The 16,151-nt window shown below is 41.9% G+C and overlaps 1 protein-coding gene across 1 annotated transcript in view; it reads right to left on the minus strand.

Annotated features, from left to right (window-relative positions):
- NEK5 (NIMA related kinase 5) overlaps window positions 1-12,576 on the minus strand; it is a 31,360-nt gene extending 18,784 nt beyond the window's left edge. The window contains exons 1-8 of the mRNA XM_063125280.1: window positions 12,440-12,576; window positions 8,318-8,414; window positions 7,423-7,520; window positions 6,033-6,116; window positions 5,871-5,941; window positions 2,818-2,904; window positions 1,146-1,200; window positions 25-225 (exon numbers count right to left, since the gene is read on the minus strand). Coding sequence (XP_062981350.1) covers window positions 25-225; window positions 1,146-1,200; window positions 2,818-2,904; window positions 5,871-5,941; window positions 6,033-6,116; window positions 7,423-7,520; window positions 8,318-8,414; window positions 12,440-12,556 — 810 coding nt within the window. The 5' untranslated portion in view covers window positions 12,557-12,576. The remainder of the gene's footprint in view (window positions 1-24; window positions 226-1,145; window positions 1,201-2,817; window positions 2,905-5,870; window positions 5,942-6,032; window positions 6,117-7,422; window positions 7,521-8,317; window positions 8,415-12,439) is intronic.
- Between the last annotated feature and the right edge of the window lie 3,575 nt (window positions 12,577-16,151).

A 16,151-nucleotide genomic window follows, 5' to 3' on the forward strand; every position in this document is an offset into this window, starting at 1 on the left:
CCCTTGGCCACAGTGGACACTCACCTCGGGGGGCAGGTATTTCTTTATTTGCTTCTCCAAAAAGGGCTTTCTCAAAATGGAGTTGATAGAAGGGCGATCTCTTGGAGAGGTTTTAAACAACTGCGATATTAATGCTTTTAGGTCATATGAATACTTCATAGATACTGGCATAAAATGGCCCCTGCAGATCTTCAGCACAAGTTGGGGGAAATTGTTGCCTTCAAACTGTCATATTAAAATAGAGTGAAAAACGATAAACTGCTGATTTAGGCACAAATGTTTTTTAAAAGGGCTAACACAAAATGAAAGATGAATTAGGAAGGAATAGCCTTTGCTTTCCCTTAGTAATATCCCTCCAATTCATCAGGCAAGCTGAGCTTTACTATCCCTCATTTGTGATGTCTTCTCCTTCCATGAAGGAGCCTCGTGTGGCACAGAGTGGTAAGCGGCAGTTGCTGCAGCCAAAACTCTCCCCACAGCCTGAGTTCGATCCCAGCGGAAGCTGGTTCTCAGGCAGACGGCTCAGGTCGACTCAGCCTTCCTTCCTTCCGAGGTCAGAAACGTCAGTGAAAGCAGGCGTCCCTCTAGGAGTCAGCAATGACTCAAAGGGCTTGCACGAGAGGTTCCTTTCCTCCTTCCATGATCCCAAGGTATGAATGTCCATCCATCCATTTTTATCATACAGTTGGAAAATGGCACAATACACCAATGAGAATAACAAAAGACCATATGAAAAAGGACATTGTAAATATACCCTAACACAGATTAGAATCACTATACACAACAGTTAGACTGAAAGAATAGAAAGCAAATATACATTCTTATTCCATGAACAAATGTGCCAAAGCAATTCTAAGCTGTGTTAATTAATTTTGATGATACATCAGAAACTATTAGCATAGGATGTTTAAAAGAAACTTTTGACTGAGCACATTACATGTGGCTCAGGGGGAAAAAACCCGCTTCTCAAATCTATAAAACTTGAAATCTCCTTCATACACCGCCTTAATCTAGAAATCCTGTTCCGTTTTTAAAGCAATGATTCTGACTGTAGCCACTGAATGACTCCTATGAACCATTCTCTGTTTCTTGGTAAAATATTGTATTCAATGGTGGAAGGATACTCATCGTGTTATTGTACTTACAGGGTGCTTTAAAGTACAGAGCTCATACAACACACAGCCAAGAGACCATATATCCCTATAAAAGAAAGGGGAAAGAAAACTGAATCTAGTAACACAACTGTACTCAACAAATTAATTAATAATATCTAATCAAAAAGTGATAGATTAAAAAAAAGGTTAGTACATGAAGTTAGTCTGTTTGCCTAATTTGAGGCTCAGTAAAAGCAGGAGTGTTTCTGGATTGGAACACATTGATTGTAATTAATTATTTTTCACTGTGCAAGTGGCATTTGATTAGTTTAAAAACTGTGAGATTTAATTGTAAAGAGACAGCAGGTAATGAATTTATATGGGATTTTGGTTTTATAAATAAAATGTGAAAAAATCATATTTCAATGGCAGTTCTATGTTATTTGATTAAGCATTTTAAGCTTACAAAAAGCACTTCATTAATCAGCCATTGGGGCCACCAAACAGGCTCTGAACTCAGTAATAGCTATTTCAAATGCATCAAATATCTTCAGTATTTTTGTCTCTCAATTAGCCCTGTAACTGCCTACCCAGGAAAGCAACTGTGAAAAACTACCCAGGTAATCTGACGGCAAAGCTAACTCACAACACTCCTGCTTATAGAATCATAGAATAGTAGAGTTGGAAAGGCCATCGAGTCCAAACCCCTGCTCAATGCAGGAATCCACCCTAAAGCATCCCTGACAGATGGTTGTCCAGCTGCCTCTTGAATGCCTCTAGTGTGGGAGAGCCCACAACCTCCCTCGGTAACTGGTTCCATTGTCGTACTGCTCTAACAGTCAGGAAGTTTTTCCTGATGTCCAGCCAGAATCTGGCTTCCTGTCACTTGAGCCTGTTATTCCATGTCCTGCACTCTGGGGGGATCGAGAAGAGATCCTGGCCCTCCTCTGTGTGGCAACCTTTTAAGTATTTGAAGAGTGCTATCATGTCTCCCCTCAATCTTCTCTTCTCCAGGCTAAACATGCCCAGTTCTTTCAGTCTCTCTTCAAAGGGCTTTGTTTCCAGACCCCTGATCATCCTCTGTATGCTACCACCTCTCAATTCACCCTAGCTCCTAAAGAAGGGGGGAGAATCCAACATCACACAAGCGGACAACCATTGGCTCTCCGAACTTCCTCCTCCCTACTCCAACCCCCCTTGCCCTCCCAAAATCTACTCCAGATGGTCTCCTTTTGGTAGTCCAAAGTAGTCAAATTCCAAATTAAGAAGCTTTATTCAAGATTAAGGGTGGAGATATAGGGGGTAATGGGGGGAGATAGGAAGCATAAAAACAAAACAAAAAAACAGTTTACTCTCTAAAATATAAATCTGAAAACTAACTTGCAAGAAGCAAGGACCACTGCAGGTAAAAAAAGTTTCTATGTGGAATAATGCACGTTTTTAACCCTAGAACCAGAAGGAGTTGATGGCAGGGAGGACTGTGGTATGGTTATGTGAGCTGAGCAGAAGTACTCAGCCCTTAGGCATTGATTCTGTGCAAGATATGTATGATTACATTTTGTAGGAAAATATATACATGATTTTTGCTTACTTTTTAGAGTCTAGCAGCTGAGCTATCTCAGTTTTATGCTTTTTAGCACTGTTTGGTTGCTTTCAGTTCCAGCTGTTGCCTTCATTTGGTTTTCGCCAAAACTATATCAGCCAGCAATATTCCGAAACTTACGTTTTATTGTTATACGGCCTGTTCTCACAGATTTCAGGTGACAAATAATATGGTGTTCCTACGCAAGTACATGCAAATTCCATCGTACTAAAGAAAATAGTAATGAGAAATAAAGGTTTTAAAAATACATGTATCTTGCAAATAGGGAAATTGGGGTGAAGGAAGCAGCTATATGCATCTAGAGCACTAGCAGCCTTCCCTAACTTGATGCCCTCCAGATGTTTTGGACTACAACTCTCAGCATCCTTGACCTTTCATGCTGGCTGGGGATAATGGAAATTGAAGTCCAAAACATCTGGAGGGCATCAGGTTAGATCAGGATGTTCTAGAACTGCCCACGAAAGCTAAACATTAGACTCTAAGGACTAGAGAAATGATGGCACAGTCCATTATTCAAAAACCCCAGGAACAACCCAGAACACTTTTTATATATTTCTCTAGGTGACAGAAAGGCTGTATTGCGGGGGGTGGGGAACCTTAGGCCATAGGGCCAAATCTGCCCCCCCCCAAGTTCCCTAGACGGCCATGCCCCCTTTCCCTGACCCCACCATCTTTTCCCCGACCACCAACTCTTTGGTGGTTTGCCAGATTTTGTGCAGTTTTCCCCCTTTCTAAAAGGTTGAAATGTTATATCTCTCCTAAGCCTTAGTTACTGGCAGTTAAGCACTTTAAGCTAAAATATTGTGCTATATTTTGTATTTATTTATTTGTAGTTTGACCCCGCCCATTTGCCTGCACCTCCGCCCATTTTGCTTTTAGCTCCACCCACTGCTGGAATGCAAAATTTCTCCAAAATTGAATTCAGCACTTCAAGAACCTTAAATCTGGCCTTGTGGCGAATAGGCAAGCAGTGCAGTTCCCTCTGCAGAGGTGTTACATGCTGGAAAGAGGCAGCTCCAGACAATATTTTGCACTAGCTCCAGCTTCCGGAGCAGCTTTAAGGGACAGCCCCAAATAGAGTGCATTGCAGTAATCCAATCTTGAAGTTACCAATGCCTGTACCATTGTGGCCATTGTGGCCAAGCTATCCCTGTCCTGGAAAGGCCGTAGTGGGCGAACCAACCGAAGCTGGTAAAAGGCACTCAGAGCCACCGTGGCCACTTGAGCCTCCAGCGACAGAGATGGATCTAAGAGTACCCCCAAACCACGAACCTGATCTTTCAGAGGGAGTGCAACCCCATCCAGAACAGGCAATGGGCCTATCTCCCAGACTCGGGAACCACTCACCCACAGGGCTTCCGTCTTGCCAGGATTCAGCTTCAGTTTATTGGCCCTCATCCAGCCCATTACTGAGTCTAGGCACCGGTCCAGGACCTGCACAGCCTCGCCTGATTCAGTTGTCACAGGGAGATAGAGCTGGGTGTCATCAGCATACTGATGGCATTTGGCTCCAAATCCCCTAATATGTGACAACTGCTCCAGTTTACAGATAAAGTGGTATGTTAAATGGCTGCCAGTGTGTTGAATGTGTCACATTTTGCTGGCCAATACTGAAAACAGTGTGATTGCATAAAATCCTTCTACATAGATTAGTGCAATTGCACAAGAAATACAAACAGGTATTATATGTCGGCTCAGCCACCTGCACTCACAGCCACTTTTTGTACTAGGCACAATGGGGGATGGAAAAGTCAAAAAATAGCATGAGGACATGCTAGCTGACATACATAGGGTGACCATATGAAAAGGAGGACAGGGCTCCTGTCTCTTTAACAGTTGCACAGAAAAGGGGATTTCACCAGGTGCCATTTGTATATAGGGAGAACCTGGTGAAATTCCCTCTTCATCACCACAGTTAAAGCTGCAGGAGCTATACTAGAGTGACCAGATTTGAAAGAGGACAGGGCACCTGCAGCTTTAACTGTTGTGATGAAGAGGAAATTCATCACAGGTAATTATTCAGGTAATTATTTGCTCCTCTCCCCACACCTCACATTTTAATTTTTTAAAAATGTCCCTATTATATAAAAAGCCACATTTAGCTTCACATCTAGTTTGGCTGTTTGCCAAACCCAAAGTTTCTGCTATTCCAACTTATTAAGAGTTATTCACAGTTATAACAACCATCTTCCCATTCAGTGCACTCTAAATATACTGGATGGTCATTTACAGTGCAGTGGCGTTTTGCTAGCTCCAAAACAACTTAACTCAGTATTTCAGAAAAGAAAAGCATGAAGTGGTTAAAATGTTTTCTTCATTTGTGCAGCTATAACATCATTTATAGCTGCATTAAATTATATCAAAAACAATACTACCTACTGCAGACACATTGTTTTTTGGGTTCTCTATTTCCCTCCCAACAGCAGTACAAAACCGCAGGTCTTTTCCATGACCTTTCTAAAAACAAAAACAAAAACACATTCCCAAATCCAAAATTGCATTATGAGAGTCTGTTCCAGATTTGCAGAGCTGGTAGTTGCATGTTCCTTCTGAACCCACACTATTCCTCCTATTTTGTTTCTTTGGGTTTAGTGGGACCCATATCTTTGGCCCTATGAGAAGAGCAGGCAGGTGGCACAGTGACGTGGTTTATGTTTGCTCTACCTATTGCTCTGAAGTAGAACGTTTCTTTAAAGCCAGTTCTGTGCGTGCTTGGAGTATACATCTTGACTTGGGCAGGGAGATGTTTTGGGCCAGCCTTGCAAACTTGATTTGGATAACAAAAGTCCAAAGAATTAGCAATAGTTCCAAGAAACCATGATTAAACCATGTATTTCAATCCCTAGTTTGTTAACTAATCAGAACAAACCACAGTTTCCAGAGTTCAGACATAATGGGAAACTGATGTATATTCCCAACTGAAAGGGGAACCTTTCAGTCTCCTTCCCCCATCAGTGAGGGAGGATGTGAGGCAAACAGGCAAGCCCAAAATTGGCTGCACCTCATTCTCATAGAGACAAACCATGGTTTAGTGTTACTGTCTGAACCAGCCCTATTTTTGTCATTCTCTGGACTTTTCATTTATTCAAACCAAGCCTGGAACACAGTCACCTTTTTCAGAGCTAGCAACAATGAAAAGAACAACATGGAGGGTCTGAAGAAATTATGCTTACTTGGTCAACATTCTTGCAATCCCAAAGTCTCCAAGTTTTGCAGTCATTCCACTATTGCTGAGGAAAATGTTCTGCAAATCAAGGAAAATAGTATGCCATGGGAAATTGCTAACAGAGATGCAATGGCTCAACAGTGGATGAGAAACGATCTCCAAGAATTACCTGTGCTTTTACATCTCTGTGCAGAATCTTCCTGTCATGTATATGCTTCAGGCCTAAGGAGATTTGCACAAACCAGCCCAGGATCTATAGACAAAGATAACATGCTAATGCCCTATAAAGCACAACCACTGTAATTTCCACAGGAATATTCTACTGAAGATTAAAAAAGAAAAGAAACCTTTCTTTAAAACGTACATTTTCCAGTAAGAAATGATTAAATTAATATTGCATTCCTTATACATCTGAAAAGAACAAAATGGAGACTCCACATCCCTGACTTCCCCGAAAAGCAGGAGGTATGGGCTCAAATTCCACTCTTGACGTATAGACATTGCCCCAAAACTTGGCCACAGCTGAATTGTGTTCTACAAGGTCAGAATATATATTTGTGGGTATAGACATCTAGTCATTAACAGAAGCAATATGAGAACCAATATAAGGCATATCTCATATCTTCTGTAGTCCTCAATAGGTCTAGCCCAGTGTAGGTCCGCCCACCCCCAACACCCTTATATTCAAGCCCAAACTTGCATCCAGGGCCACAGCTAGACCTAAGGTTTATCCTGGGATCATCCAGGGTTCGCCCCTGCCTGAGCACTGGATCCCCTGTGTGTCACCTAGATGAACAGGTTTGACCCCTGGATGATCCAGGGATAAACCTTAGGTCTAGCTATGGCCCAGGACTCCAGTTTGAGGCCTGGAAACACATTTGAAAGTCTGGGCTAAACCCTAGAATATATGAAGTAATGAGTTTCTCCAGGCATATGCAGAATGCTTTCCCCTGATTGATTAACTAATGCCAGAACCTACACAACCATTTTCAAGCAAACTTCTCTTTTTTAAAATGAAGCAGGCGTAGATTTTACTCCAGTGGGAGTCCACTAGAAAACGAAAGTTGTGAAGTTAGAGGAATACACAATTATGGCTACATGAATGCACTTTTTAAGGTCCAAGGAAGGAAAGCAAAGATGTTTTACGACAATTGGTGCCTGGTTATTGATTGGTGGTGCAACATAGCACATACTTCAACCAATGTTAAGCCAACATTTAATCTGTTATAAAATAACACCAATAAAACAGAGTAAATCAGACTTCTTCAGCCTAGTGATATGGCTATGCTGGCTAGGGATTATGGGAGTTGTAGTCCATTACATCTGGAAGGTGCCAGATTGTGGAAGGCTGAAGTAGAGCAACTATTTGCATATGTATTTATGTATAATATATATTGTAATCATATGTAAGATATCTGTTTATATTGTTAAGGCATAAATTACATTGTTACAGAAGAATAAATAAAAGAACCTGGAAACAAGGATGTTCCTTATTGTCTTTTTTTCTGTGAAAAAGGGGTGAAAGTAAAAGAAGAAAGTTCTTCAAAATGCAAACCTACCTTGTCCTCATCAAACAGCACTCCACGTTGCATATTTATCCTCTTCATTAGGTCACCTCCGTCACAATATTCCATAATAATATATAACTTATTTTTTTCTACAATAAAATATATTGGGTTTTGAGTACACTTTTGAATTTTAAATACGGCAGTTAACTGCTTTCGCTGCAGCTGGTACAGCAAGAGCAAACTTAGCCAAAACAATAAGCTGGCGTATTGCTTATTTTCAAACGTCTTGCCTGCTTTGCTGCTGAAGAATGCTCAGAGCCATTTACAGTTTAATGTTTATGCTCAAGGCTCCTTCTACGAACTGCGCAAGCGAATCAGTTGTAGAAAGGTGGCCTCAACTACGGAATTTCCGGTCACAGAGGCCTTCAGCACCAAAGACACACCTTCTATGACGGACAGATTAAGCGCCAGCTATCTCCAATAAACGAAGACCTCGAGAGATTACGCACCCCTTGACTCCCACGTAGGAAGGCCAGATGCACGAAAGGCTACAAGCTGCACCTGCTGAAATTCCCTTTCCGGTGCAATTATTAAAGGTCTAGGAACTCTTTCCCATCTGGCCACCCACCCCCATTCTAGGTATCCACGGCATTAGGATAACCAAAAGCAATAGAAGAGAACTGGACTCCTCCGCCTTTCAAACTTGTGAGAAAGGGGGAATTTCGCAAGGAGCAACTTTTCGTAGTGCCGCACGAGAAGCTACACCAGCCAAAATGTCTCCTCCTACACAATGATTAGTGCTACAGGTGGCACGCTGTGCTCCTTTGCATCTGGCCTCTCTCCAAGGATTCAAACCAATTATTCCCAGATATTCTATCTTCTCACTAAACAGAATTTATCAAGGAATCTTTTAAAAACAAGTGAACAGCCACAGATAAAAAGAGACCTTGAAGGGAACTGTAGAAAGCTACTATATTAGGGTGCTTCATCCTGGCCAGAAGACTGACTTCTTTCTGAGACGATTCTTTTTCTTTCCTTGCCATCTAAATTAGATTAGAAAAAAACGGCAGTAAAATATGTTACTGAAGTGGCTACTGCATAAACACCAAAACAGTGATGAAAGGATCCTGCGTACTATCTAGGATCCTGCGTACCACCTAGGATCAGCCTTCCCCTACCTACAGCCCTGCAGCTAGGTTATACTATAATTCCAACATCCCCTGGGGATGATGGAAGTTGTTGTCCAACACAGGCTGTGGGGAGATGATCGAGAGCATTATATATGTTGAATCCAACTGTAATATCTGGCAATAGACTTTAAGCTATCTTGAAGGCCACTCTGGCCTCCTGGGAGGAAGGTAAATATAAACATGTTATTTATTTATTAAATTTAGAAATGGCATTGTCTGCTTGCCAAGCACTTAGGGCGACACAGAATAGATATCATCAAAGTGTATCATAAAAACCAAGAAGCACAGGAGCAAGAACCATACCATACAATAAAATTTGACAGCAGTATTCAAATTAAAACTGAAGAGTGACATAAAACCCTGAATCGTGGGCACCTGAATCCTGGGCACATGAGAAATTGCAGTGACACAAAACCTGAATTGTGGGCACAGAATTACATTTCCTTAAGAAATAATAAATTTTGGTTGGTTGTGCTTTTTTTTTAAATTCTAACAATGTAATTTCAATTTGTTGACCCTGTTGATTCCCCTTTGATCTCTCAGGCCTTAGCTAGACCTAAGGTTTATCCCGGGGTCGTCCCTGCCTGCTCCCGGGATATCCTGTGTGTCATTTACATGAACATGGATGACCCCAGGACGATCCTGGGATAAACCTTAGGTCTAGCTAAGGCCTCAGTGATTTTCAGTACCATTGACTATGCTGACTTTGTGGGCAACTGCCTGAGCTGGGAGTGGGGGCTACTGCATTGCAGTTTTTTGCTCTGATTAGGTTGGTGGTGCTCGGGGGATACTGCTTTGCCTCATGGATTCTCATGAGAAGGGGTCCCACTGGATTGGTTTTGTCCTCTATTCTATTTAACATCTACATAAAACTGTTTCAGATAACATGCAGCTCTATTATCTGCTGATGACACGCAGTTCTATTTCTCCTTTTCGTCTTCATCTACATCAGGTGAGGCTGTAGATGTGCTGAATCAATGCCTGGCTCTTACAATGGACTGGATGAAGCCTAATAAACCCAGACAAGGTGGAAACGCTGTTAGTTGGTGGTTCTGACCAGATGAATGGCCAACCAAATTTACCACAGTGTCTGTTACCTAGTCACATTAATTTTCAAGCACCGGTCAGAGCCCAACTTATAAATTTCTCTCTTTCACTTTCTTTCACTTCATTTTTCCTGTCACCATCAACTAAAATTAGAACATTCTTCTACCGAGGTCAAGGGCTAAAGCCAGTAAGACAAGCAGATTTTTAAAGAAAAATATACAGCAACAAATCATTAGTGAGTCACACATTACTCCTAGTTGTAAGTAACATAAGCATGACCTTGAGAATAAGTGGAGGGGAAGCAAAGGGAGGAGAAGGCCAAATTAGTTGCATATCAATCTCGTTTCAAATTCCAAAGACACCAAATGACAAAGCAAAGGAGAGGCTTGATAAAAGTAGCTGTTTCCCCACTAATCATCAGGTCAGGGGGAGAAAAAGAAAAAAAGTTAAGCAGGCTTCTGTTTTTTACTAGCAGCTCATCTTTCAGACTTTTTGACTGAGCAGCTTTTCCCTTGTTTTGGCTGGCTAAAAAAACAGGGTAAAGGAGGCAGATCCATGCAGGGTGGCCAGCTTCCACTCGCTTTTTTTGAAGTAGGTTAAGCAGCTCATCTAGATATTAGTTTCTGGCATTTCTGAAATATTCCTTCAAGTCTCATAGGCTTCTCTTAGGTGACCAAGATACTACATACAACTGTTTCCATTAGCTGCAGCATTGCTACAAGTTCTGTTCCTTTTATAGAGCACATAAACCTATTTAATTGTTCATGGAAATGGCTGTTCAGTGTGTAGAACCAATGAGTTGGACATACTGAGGAATAAGCCACACGTGGTCATAGTGGGTAAAACTGTGACCGAGTGACCTGTCTACCGACTCAGGGGGAGTCTACACCAGCCGTTTATTGCAGGACTGTATCGCAGTCATCACTAACGGGCCACATGACGTTCACCTGCTCCCACAGTGATCTCGGCTCCACCTCGCAGTTTTCCTGGAATATCCCTGACTACTTTTGTCGTGATTTTTCCAACTCTTGCATCTATTCCGAAGAACATTTGAGGTGTGCCCCCCTCCTTTGCAAGGTCATTGCTGCTCGCTGCGAGTTCCAAGCTCAGTGAACAGCCAATCAGCTGTAAGGGGCGTGTGCACGAGTATCAGAGGTGTGCCGGAGTGGACCTGACCACTATTTTTGCCACGTTTTGGATGGGTATCAGCGTGTTTTACCACCGACTGTGCTTGTTGTTTTTTTAAAAAAAATACAAACATATCTGCGCAGGAGTGCATATTCGACAGAGTTCATATCTCATGTGTTGCTGCGCATCTGCGCTCGTGGGCAACTCTCACGAGTCATTTAAAAAAACCACTTCTATCCCGTACCCATCTCCCTAGCCCCACCCACTTCTACCAATATACATGCGCAAGTGCCATAATGGGGCACACATGCTCCCGCAATGGCATTCCTGTAATTGCGGTAAACATCAGTCGCGTGTGCCCCGTGAGCGACAATCGCAGAAGCGGGGAAAATTTGGAAACAGCCCTCTTCCATTGCAAAATAGCTGCAGGTGTAGATTAGGCCTCAGAATAATACTATTCTGTCAAATTTTGTCAGAATAATACTATTTAGCCTGTTCTGGATGGTGGTGCAGTCTCCCTAAACTATCAGGTTCATAGCTTGGAGGTTCTCTTAGAACCATGACTTGTTGCTTGAGGCCAAATGGCATCAGTGTGGTAGTGTCTCTACCAGCTTCAGCTGTTGGCCCATCTACAACCCTATCAGGACAGGAATAACCCATCTTCAGCACTTTGTGCTCTGGTAATCTGCATTAATAATCATAATCATAATAATATAGAGCCAGTGTGGTGTAGTGGCTAAAGTGTTGGACTGGGAGTCGGGAGATCCGGGTTCTAGTCCCCACTCGGCCATGGAAGCTCACTGGGTGACTTTGGGCCAGTCACAGACTCTCAGCCCAACCTACCTTACAGGGTTGTTGTTGTGAGGATAAAATGGAGAGGAGAATGATTATGTATGCCGCTTTGAGTTCCTTGGAGGAAAAAAGGTGGGATATAAATATAATAATAATAATAATAATAATAATAATAATAATAATAATAATAATGCAATGCACTCTACATGGAGCTTTTCAGATTATTTGGAAACTGTAGTTTGTGCAAAATGCATCAATTAGATTGAGAACAAAGACCAGAATACCTAAACGTATAACATTGATTGTAGCCAGCTTGCATTGGCTACCTATATGTTTCCAAACACAGATCAAGTGCTGGTTTTAACCTATAAAATCTTATAGGTTTAAACCTGTAAAACTCTCCTTCTGGGAAAGGGCACCCCCCATTCAGAACAAGGTAAACACCATTCATCCAACGAAGACAGACTTAACAGGCACAGAGGTCACCTGCTCACAGTCTTACCCACTATGACTACATGTGGCTTATTCCTCAGGAGCATCTCGACTAGCGCCAATTCAATTTTCTACATATATGTAGCAGGACCACTTTATTTATACTGAATATTTAAAAAGCTGAACTTTTGTTATTATGTATTTTTCTTTTCCTATATTTCAAACCAACCCAAGATTATACTATATCTGATTCGCTATGCCAGCCTTTCCCAACCTGGTACCCTCCAAGTGTTTTGGACTACAACGCCAATTATTTCTGACCATTGGCCATGCTGGCTGGGGCTGATAGGAGTTGTAATCTGAAAATATCTGGAGGGGAAGGCTGCTGTAGTATGCAATGGGCCACAAGTATAGTTGTTATAAAGACCACCACTATAAAAGGTAAGCAAATTTATGATAATAAAACAATGATGGTTTACCTTTGTTAAACTGATCTCCTTGATAACACATTGTTGATTATCACCCTTGCCTTTGGCTAAGAATACTTTGCCAAAGGATCCTTCCCCAATCATTTTAATTATTTCATACTTATCCATAGTGTTTTGTTTTAGAGAAATGTCTGAAAAACAAAAATATTACAGTAATGAATATTTAAAGTATTTAAAGAATTACAACTCTTAGGACTTCTTCATTGGTTGTTGCCATGGCTTGTTTCAAAAAATTAACCCACCCACAGAAAGTTGTCCAGGTTTGAACGACACACTAACTGATTGTTGGTAGTCCACCCATGAAAGATTGGTATGTTATGAGAATTCAGTCGTTCTTTCTTCACATGTTGTCCCACAAAAATCAAAGAATCAAAGGTTCTCACAAGTGGTATGGACTTATCCCTACCCTGGTTGCGAGTGACACAGTTATGAATATAGAATTGGGGGAAATTATCATAATTTCAAATGAATTATCTTGATCTTGACTGTGGGATCTCTACCCATTGTATGTAAGAGAGAAAGACCTCTTTGACTCACAAGATCTCCCCTGTTCCCTATCTTTGTGAAAGAGACACAAACTGGAGTTCAAGATAAAGTACACATCGATGTGGTTCAGACCATGATTTGAGGGCACACGATTCAGCCACCAGTTGAAACCAATAAGCAGATCTGTTTGGTTAGTGCCTGCATGGGAGTTGACTTGGAAATCCCATGTACACTAAGTTCCACGAGAGAGAAAAGTCTAGACGGTCCTTCCCTCAAGATGTTTTTTGTACTACAGATCCAGGATTCCTGACCATTGGTCATGCTGGCAAGGGCTGATAGGGGTTGAAATAAAAAGCACCTGGAGGCACCAGATTGGGGGAGGCTAATCTGGATATAAATGTACTAAATAACATGATAAACACATGAAGAATCGCGGGGTGGGGGTTTGTGTGTCCGTCATAAACAGACAGGAGATTCCAACCTTTTGAAGTATTGGTTATAAATATATGTTGATTTGGCAGCGGCATGATTACACCTTAGAGAATGCGAATTCATGACTGGGGAGGGTGGCAATTGTATTATTGTTTTATTATTGTTGTTCTTAATTGTTTTTATTTTTTTCTGTTGCTTATTTTCGTTGTACTTGCAGTTTATTGAGTATTACAATAGTGATTTTAATACTTTGACATGTAAACCACTTAGATTTTGTTCTATCAGGAGGCATACAAATGCAATAATACTATTATTATAAATAAACCAATAAATATAAATGGTACAAATATTAAGAAAGGCCAGGGCTGAACGCATCATCACTCATTGCCTCTTGCCCTGAGGAGACTCCCTGAGAGGCATTCAGGCTGCAATCCTGTGAGCGCTTTACTTGGGAGTAAGCCCCATTGAACAGAGTGGGACTTACTTACGAGTAAACACGCACAGGTTTGCGCTGATAGACCTCCCCTTCCCCCTCTTCTAAGGCCTCTGAAGGGCCTTACTACTTTATACGTGAACCCCTCCGCCCCCCACCACCATTCCCGCTTATGTGAAGGGGGAGAAAGGCTCATTCCCCTCGCGGCCCCTCCCTCTCTGCTCCGTTGCCAAGGTGATGGAGAGGACGCGCACGCAGGTTCGCCTGTTCTCCCTACCTGCCACCGACCGTTGGGTAGACCTGTGGCACGCGGGGCGCCAGACAGTGCGATAACAGCCGTTGTTCGGACGGACGGGGCTTGGTCAGCCGAAAGAAATGGCCATAGCTTCACCACCACCACCCGACACACTCACACTTAGAGTGACGGGGGCGTGCCCTCTTCGTGCCCCGCCTCCCAGTTGGGTCATGGGCCCGTATACCCACCTCAGCCCGATCCCCGCTCACATTCTCTGCGCCCTGAGGGGTTACTGTGTCTAAAGCAGTGGTTCCCAAACCTTTTCAGGTCACCACCCTCTTGGTTCCACAAACTCACGCCCAGTGCCCCCTACTCTTCACTATAAAAATCATTATTCAGAATAGCGGTTTTCAACAACCCACTGAGGAAGATAATAACAATAAAATTCAAAACAGTAACAATTAGTTGAAAAATTATTCAAAATCCAAAGCACCCACCACAGGCTTGCCGAGGGAGGGAGGGAAAAAGACAGCAAACGCCTCTGTTTTGCAGCCGGCATGGCGGGGCACACCAAGCAGGGTATGTCTCTTCATTAGCGTTTTGGTGCTTTTGAAACATATCAATTCACCATTAAAAGGACTCTTCTTAAACATATTAATACATGTGTGGATTCTTCCCTTATATGGCTTGGGACCAAACTACCTTCTCCCATAAAAATGTCCCTGGGTTTTAAGACCTGGAGAGGCACATCTCGGAAAAGACCACCTCTAGTGCCCCCCTGCCACCTCCTTGCCTCTTAACGCCCCCCCTATGCAGTCCCACCGCCCCTAAGGGGGCAGTACCACCCACTTTGGGAACCACTGGTCTAAAGCAAGGGGCGTTTGAAAATTAGTGTGGACCCCTCTCCTTGCTTTTCGTGTCTCAAAGGTAGAACCCAGGGCCAGTTAAAATACACAGACACAGTGGAGAACCTAATATTCCTTACAATCCGCAACTTTTCAGGAAATTAATTGAAGTCAAGTTTGGGTGAAGTTTCCACAGACAGCAGGGAGTTTGGGCTACAGTGGCAGAATGGCTTGTTTTAACCAATTAAGGCCGTGTTCAGAAGACACTTTAAACCATAGCTTTAACCATGGTGAATAAGGCTTTTTGCTTTGTTCACCGTGGCTAAACCTGTGGTTTAAGGTGTCTTCTGAACACAGCCTAAGTGCAATTCTATGCATATTTAGATAGAAGAAATTCCTACGTCTCACAGCCAGCAAACATAGGATTGTGCCTTATCAATACAATCTTCTGAATGCATGTCTACTCAGAAGTGAGCCTCATTGAGTTAAATTAGATTTATTCCCTGATAAGTGTATAGAATTGCAACCTAATTTTGCCTTTAGTCTAGCTTTTAACCAATTGCATAATCAGGTATGTTTACATATAGTGCAAAAGGTCAAGGGGCCTTCCGAAAGAAGAGTTTGTTGCAGTGAAATCTTAAGAAATGCAGTGGCATCTTAAGAAATAAAACCTACTAGTACTCAGATGTTAAGTGGCTTGAAGGCTAAAATTGCATTTGACAGCTTGAGCTTTCAGTTAATGGGAAATATGATGTCTGAAGAATGATCAGTATTCCATATGAAAATAAGTTACACATTTTTGTTGTACCAATGTAATGGAAGAACTTGCTATTTATACAAAAAGAGTTGAAAGGATTTTGTTTCTAACAGTATTAGTCAGGTTTATATCCCACCTTGAGGTGATTTGCTCAAAGCAGATAACAAAATTACCATTACAAAAAACTAAAGTATTTTTCTCCTGCTCCTCAGCCACAAAAGGTTCTGAGCGGCTTACAATCCTTCAGTAAATAGGACAGACAATTGCAACAATTCTGTACAAAATCATATTGAACACAGAAACCATCATATGCAAGCTGATTCTTGAAGGAAAACTGGAGAGGTTTTTTTGGGCCACCTAATAGTCTTTGAAAGGCAATAGTAGTGATAGAAAATGGAGGGCAGGGTTTTGTAACAATTTTCACTGCTTGAAAGTTGCTCATTCATATCAGATTAAATTAAATACAGCAGAATGTGACTCTTTGCATATTTAATAGCAACATCTGTAACTAGTTT

Source organism: Elgaria multicarinata, chromosome 4 (genome assembly GCF_023053635.1).
Source record: "Elgaria multicarinata webbii isolate HBS135686 ecotype San Diego chromosome 4, rElgMul1.1.pri, whole genome shotgun sequence".
Taxonomy (NCBI): domain Eukaryota; kingdom Metazoa; phylum Chordata; class Lepidosauria; order Squamata; family Anguidae; genus Elgaria; species Elgaria multicarinata.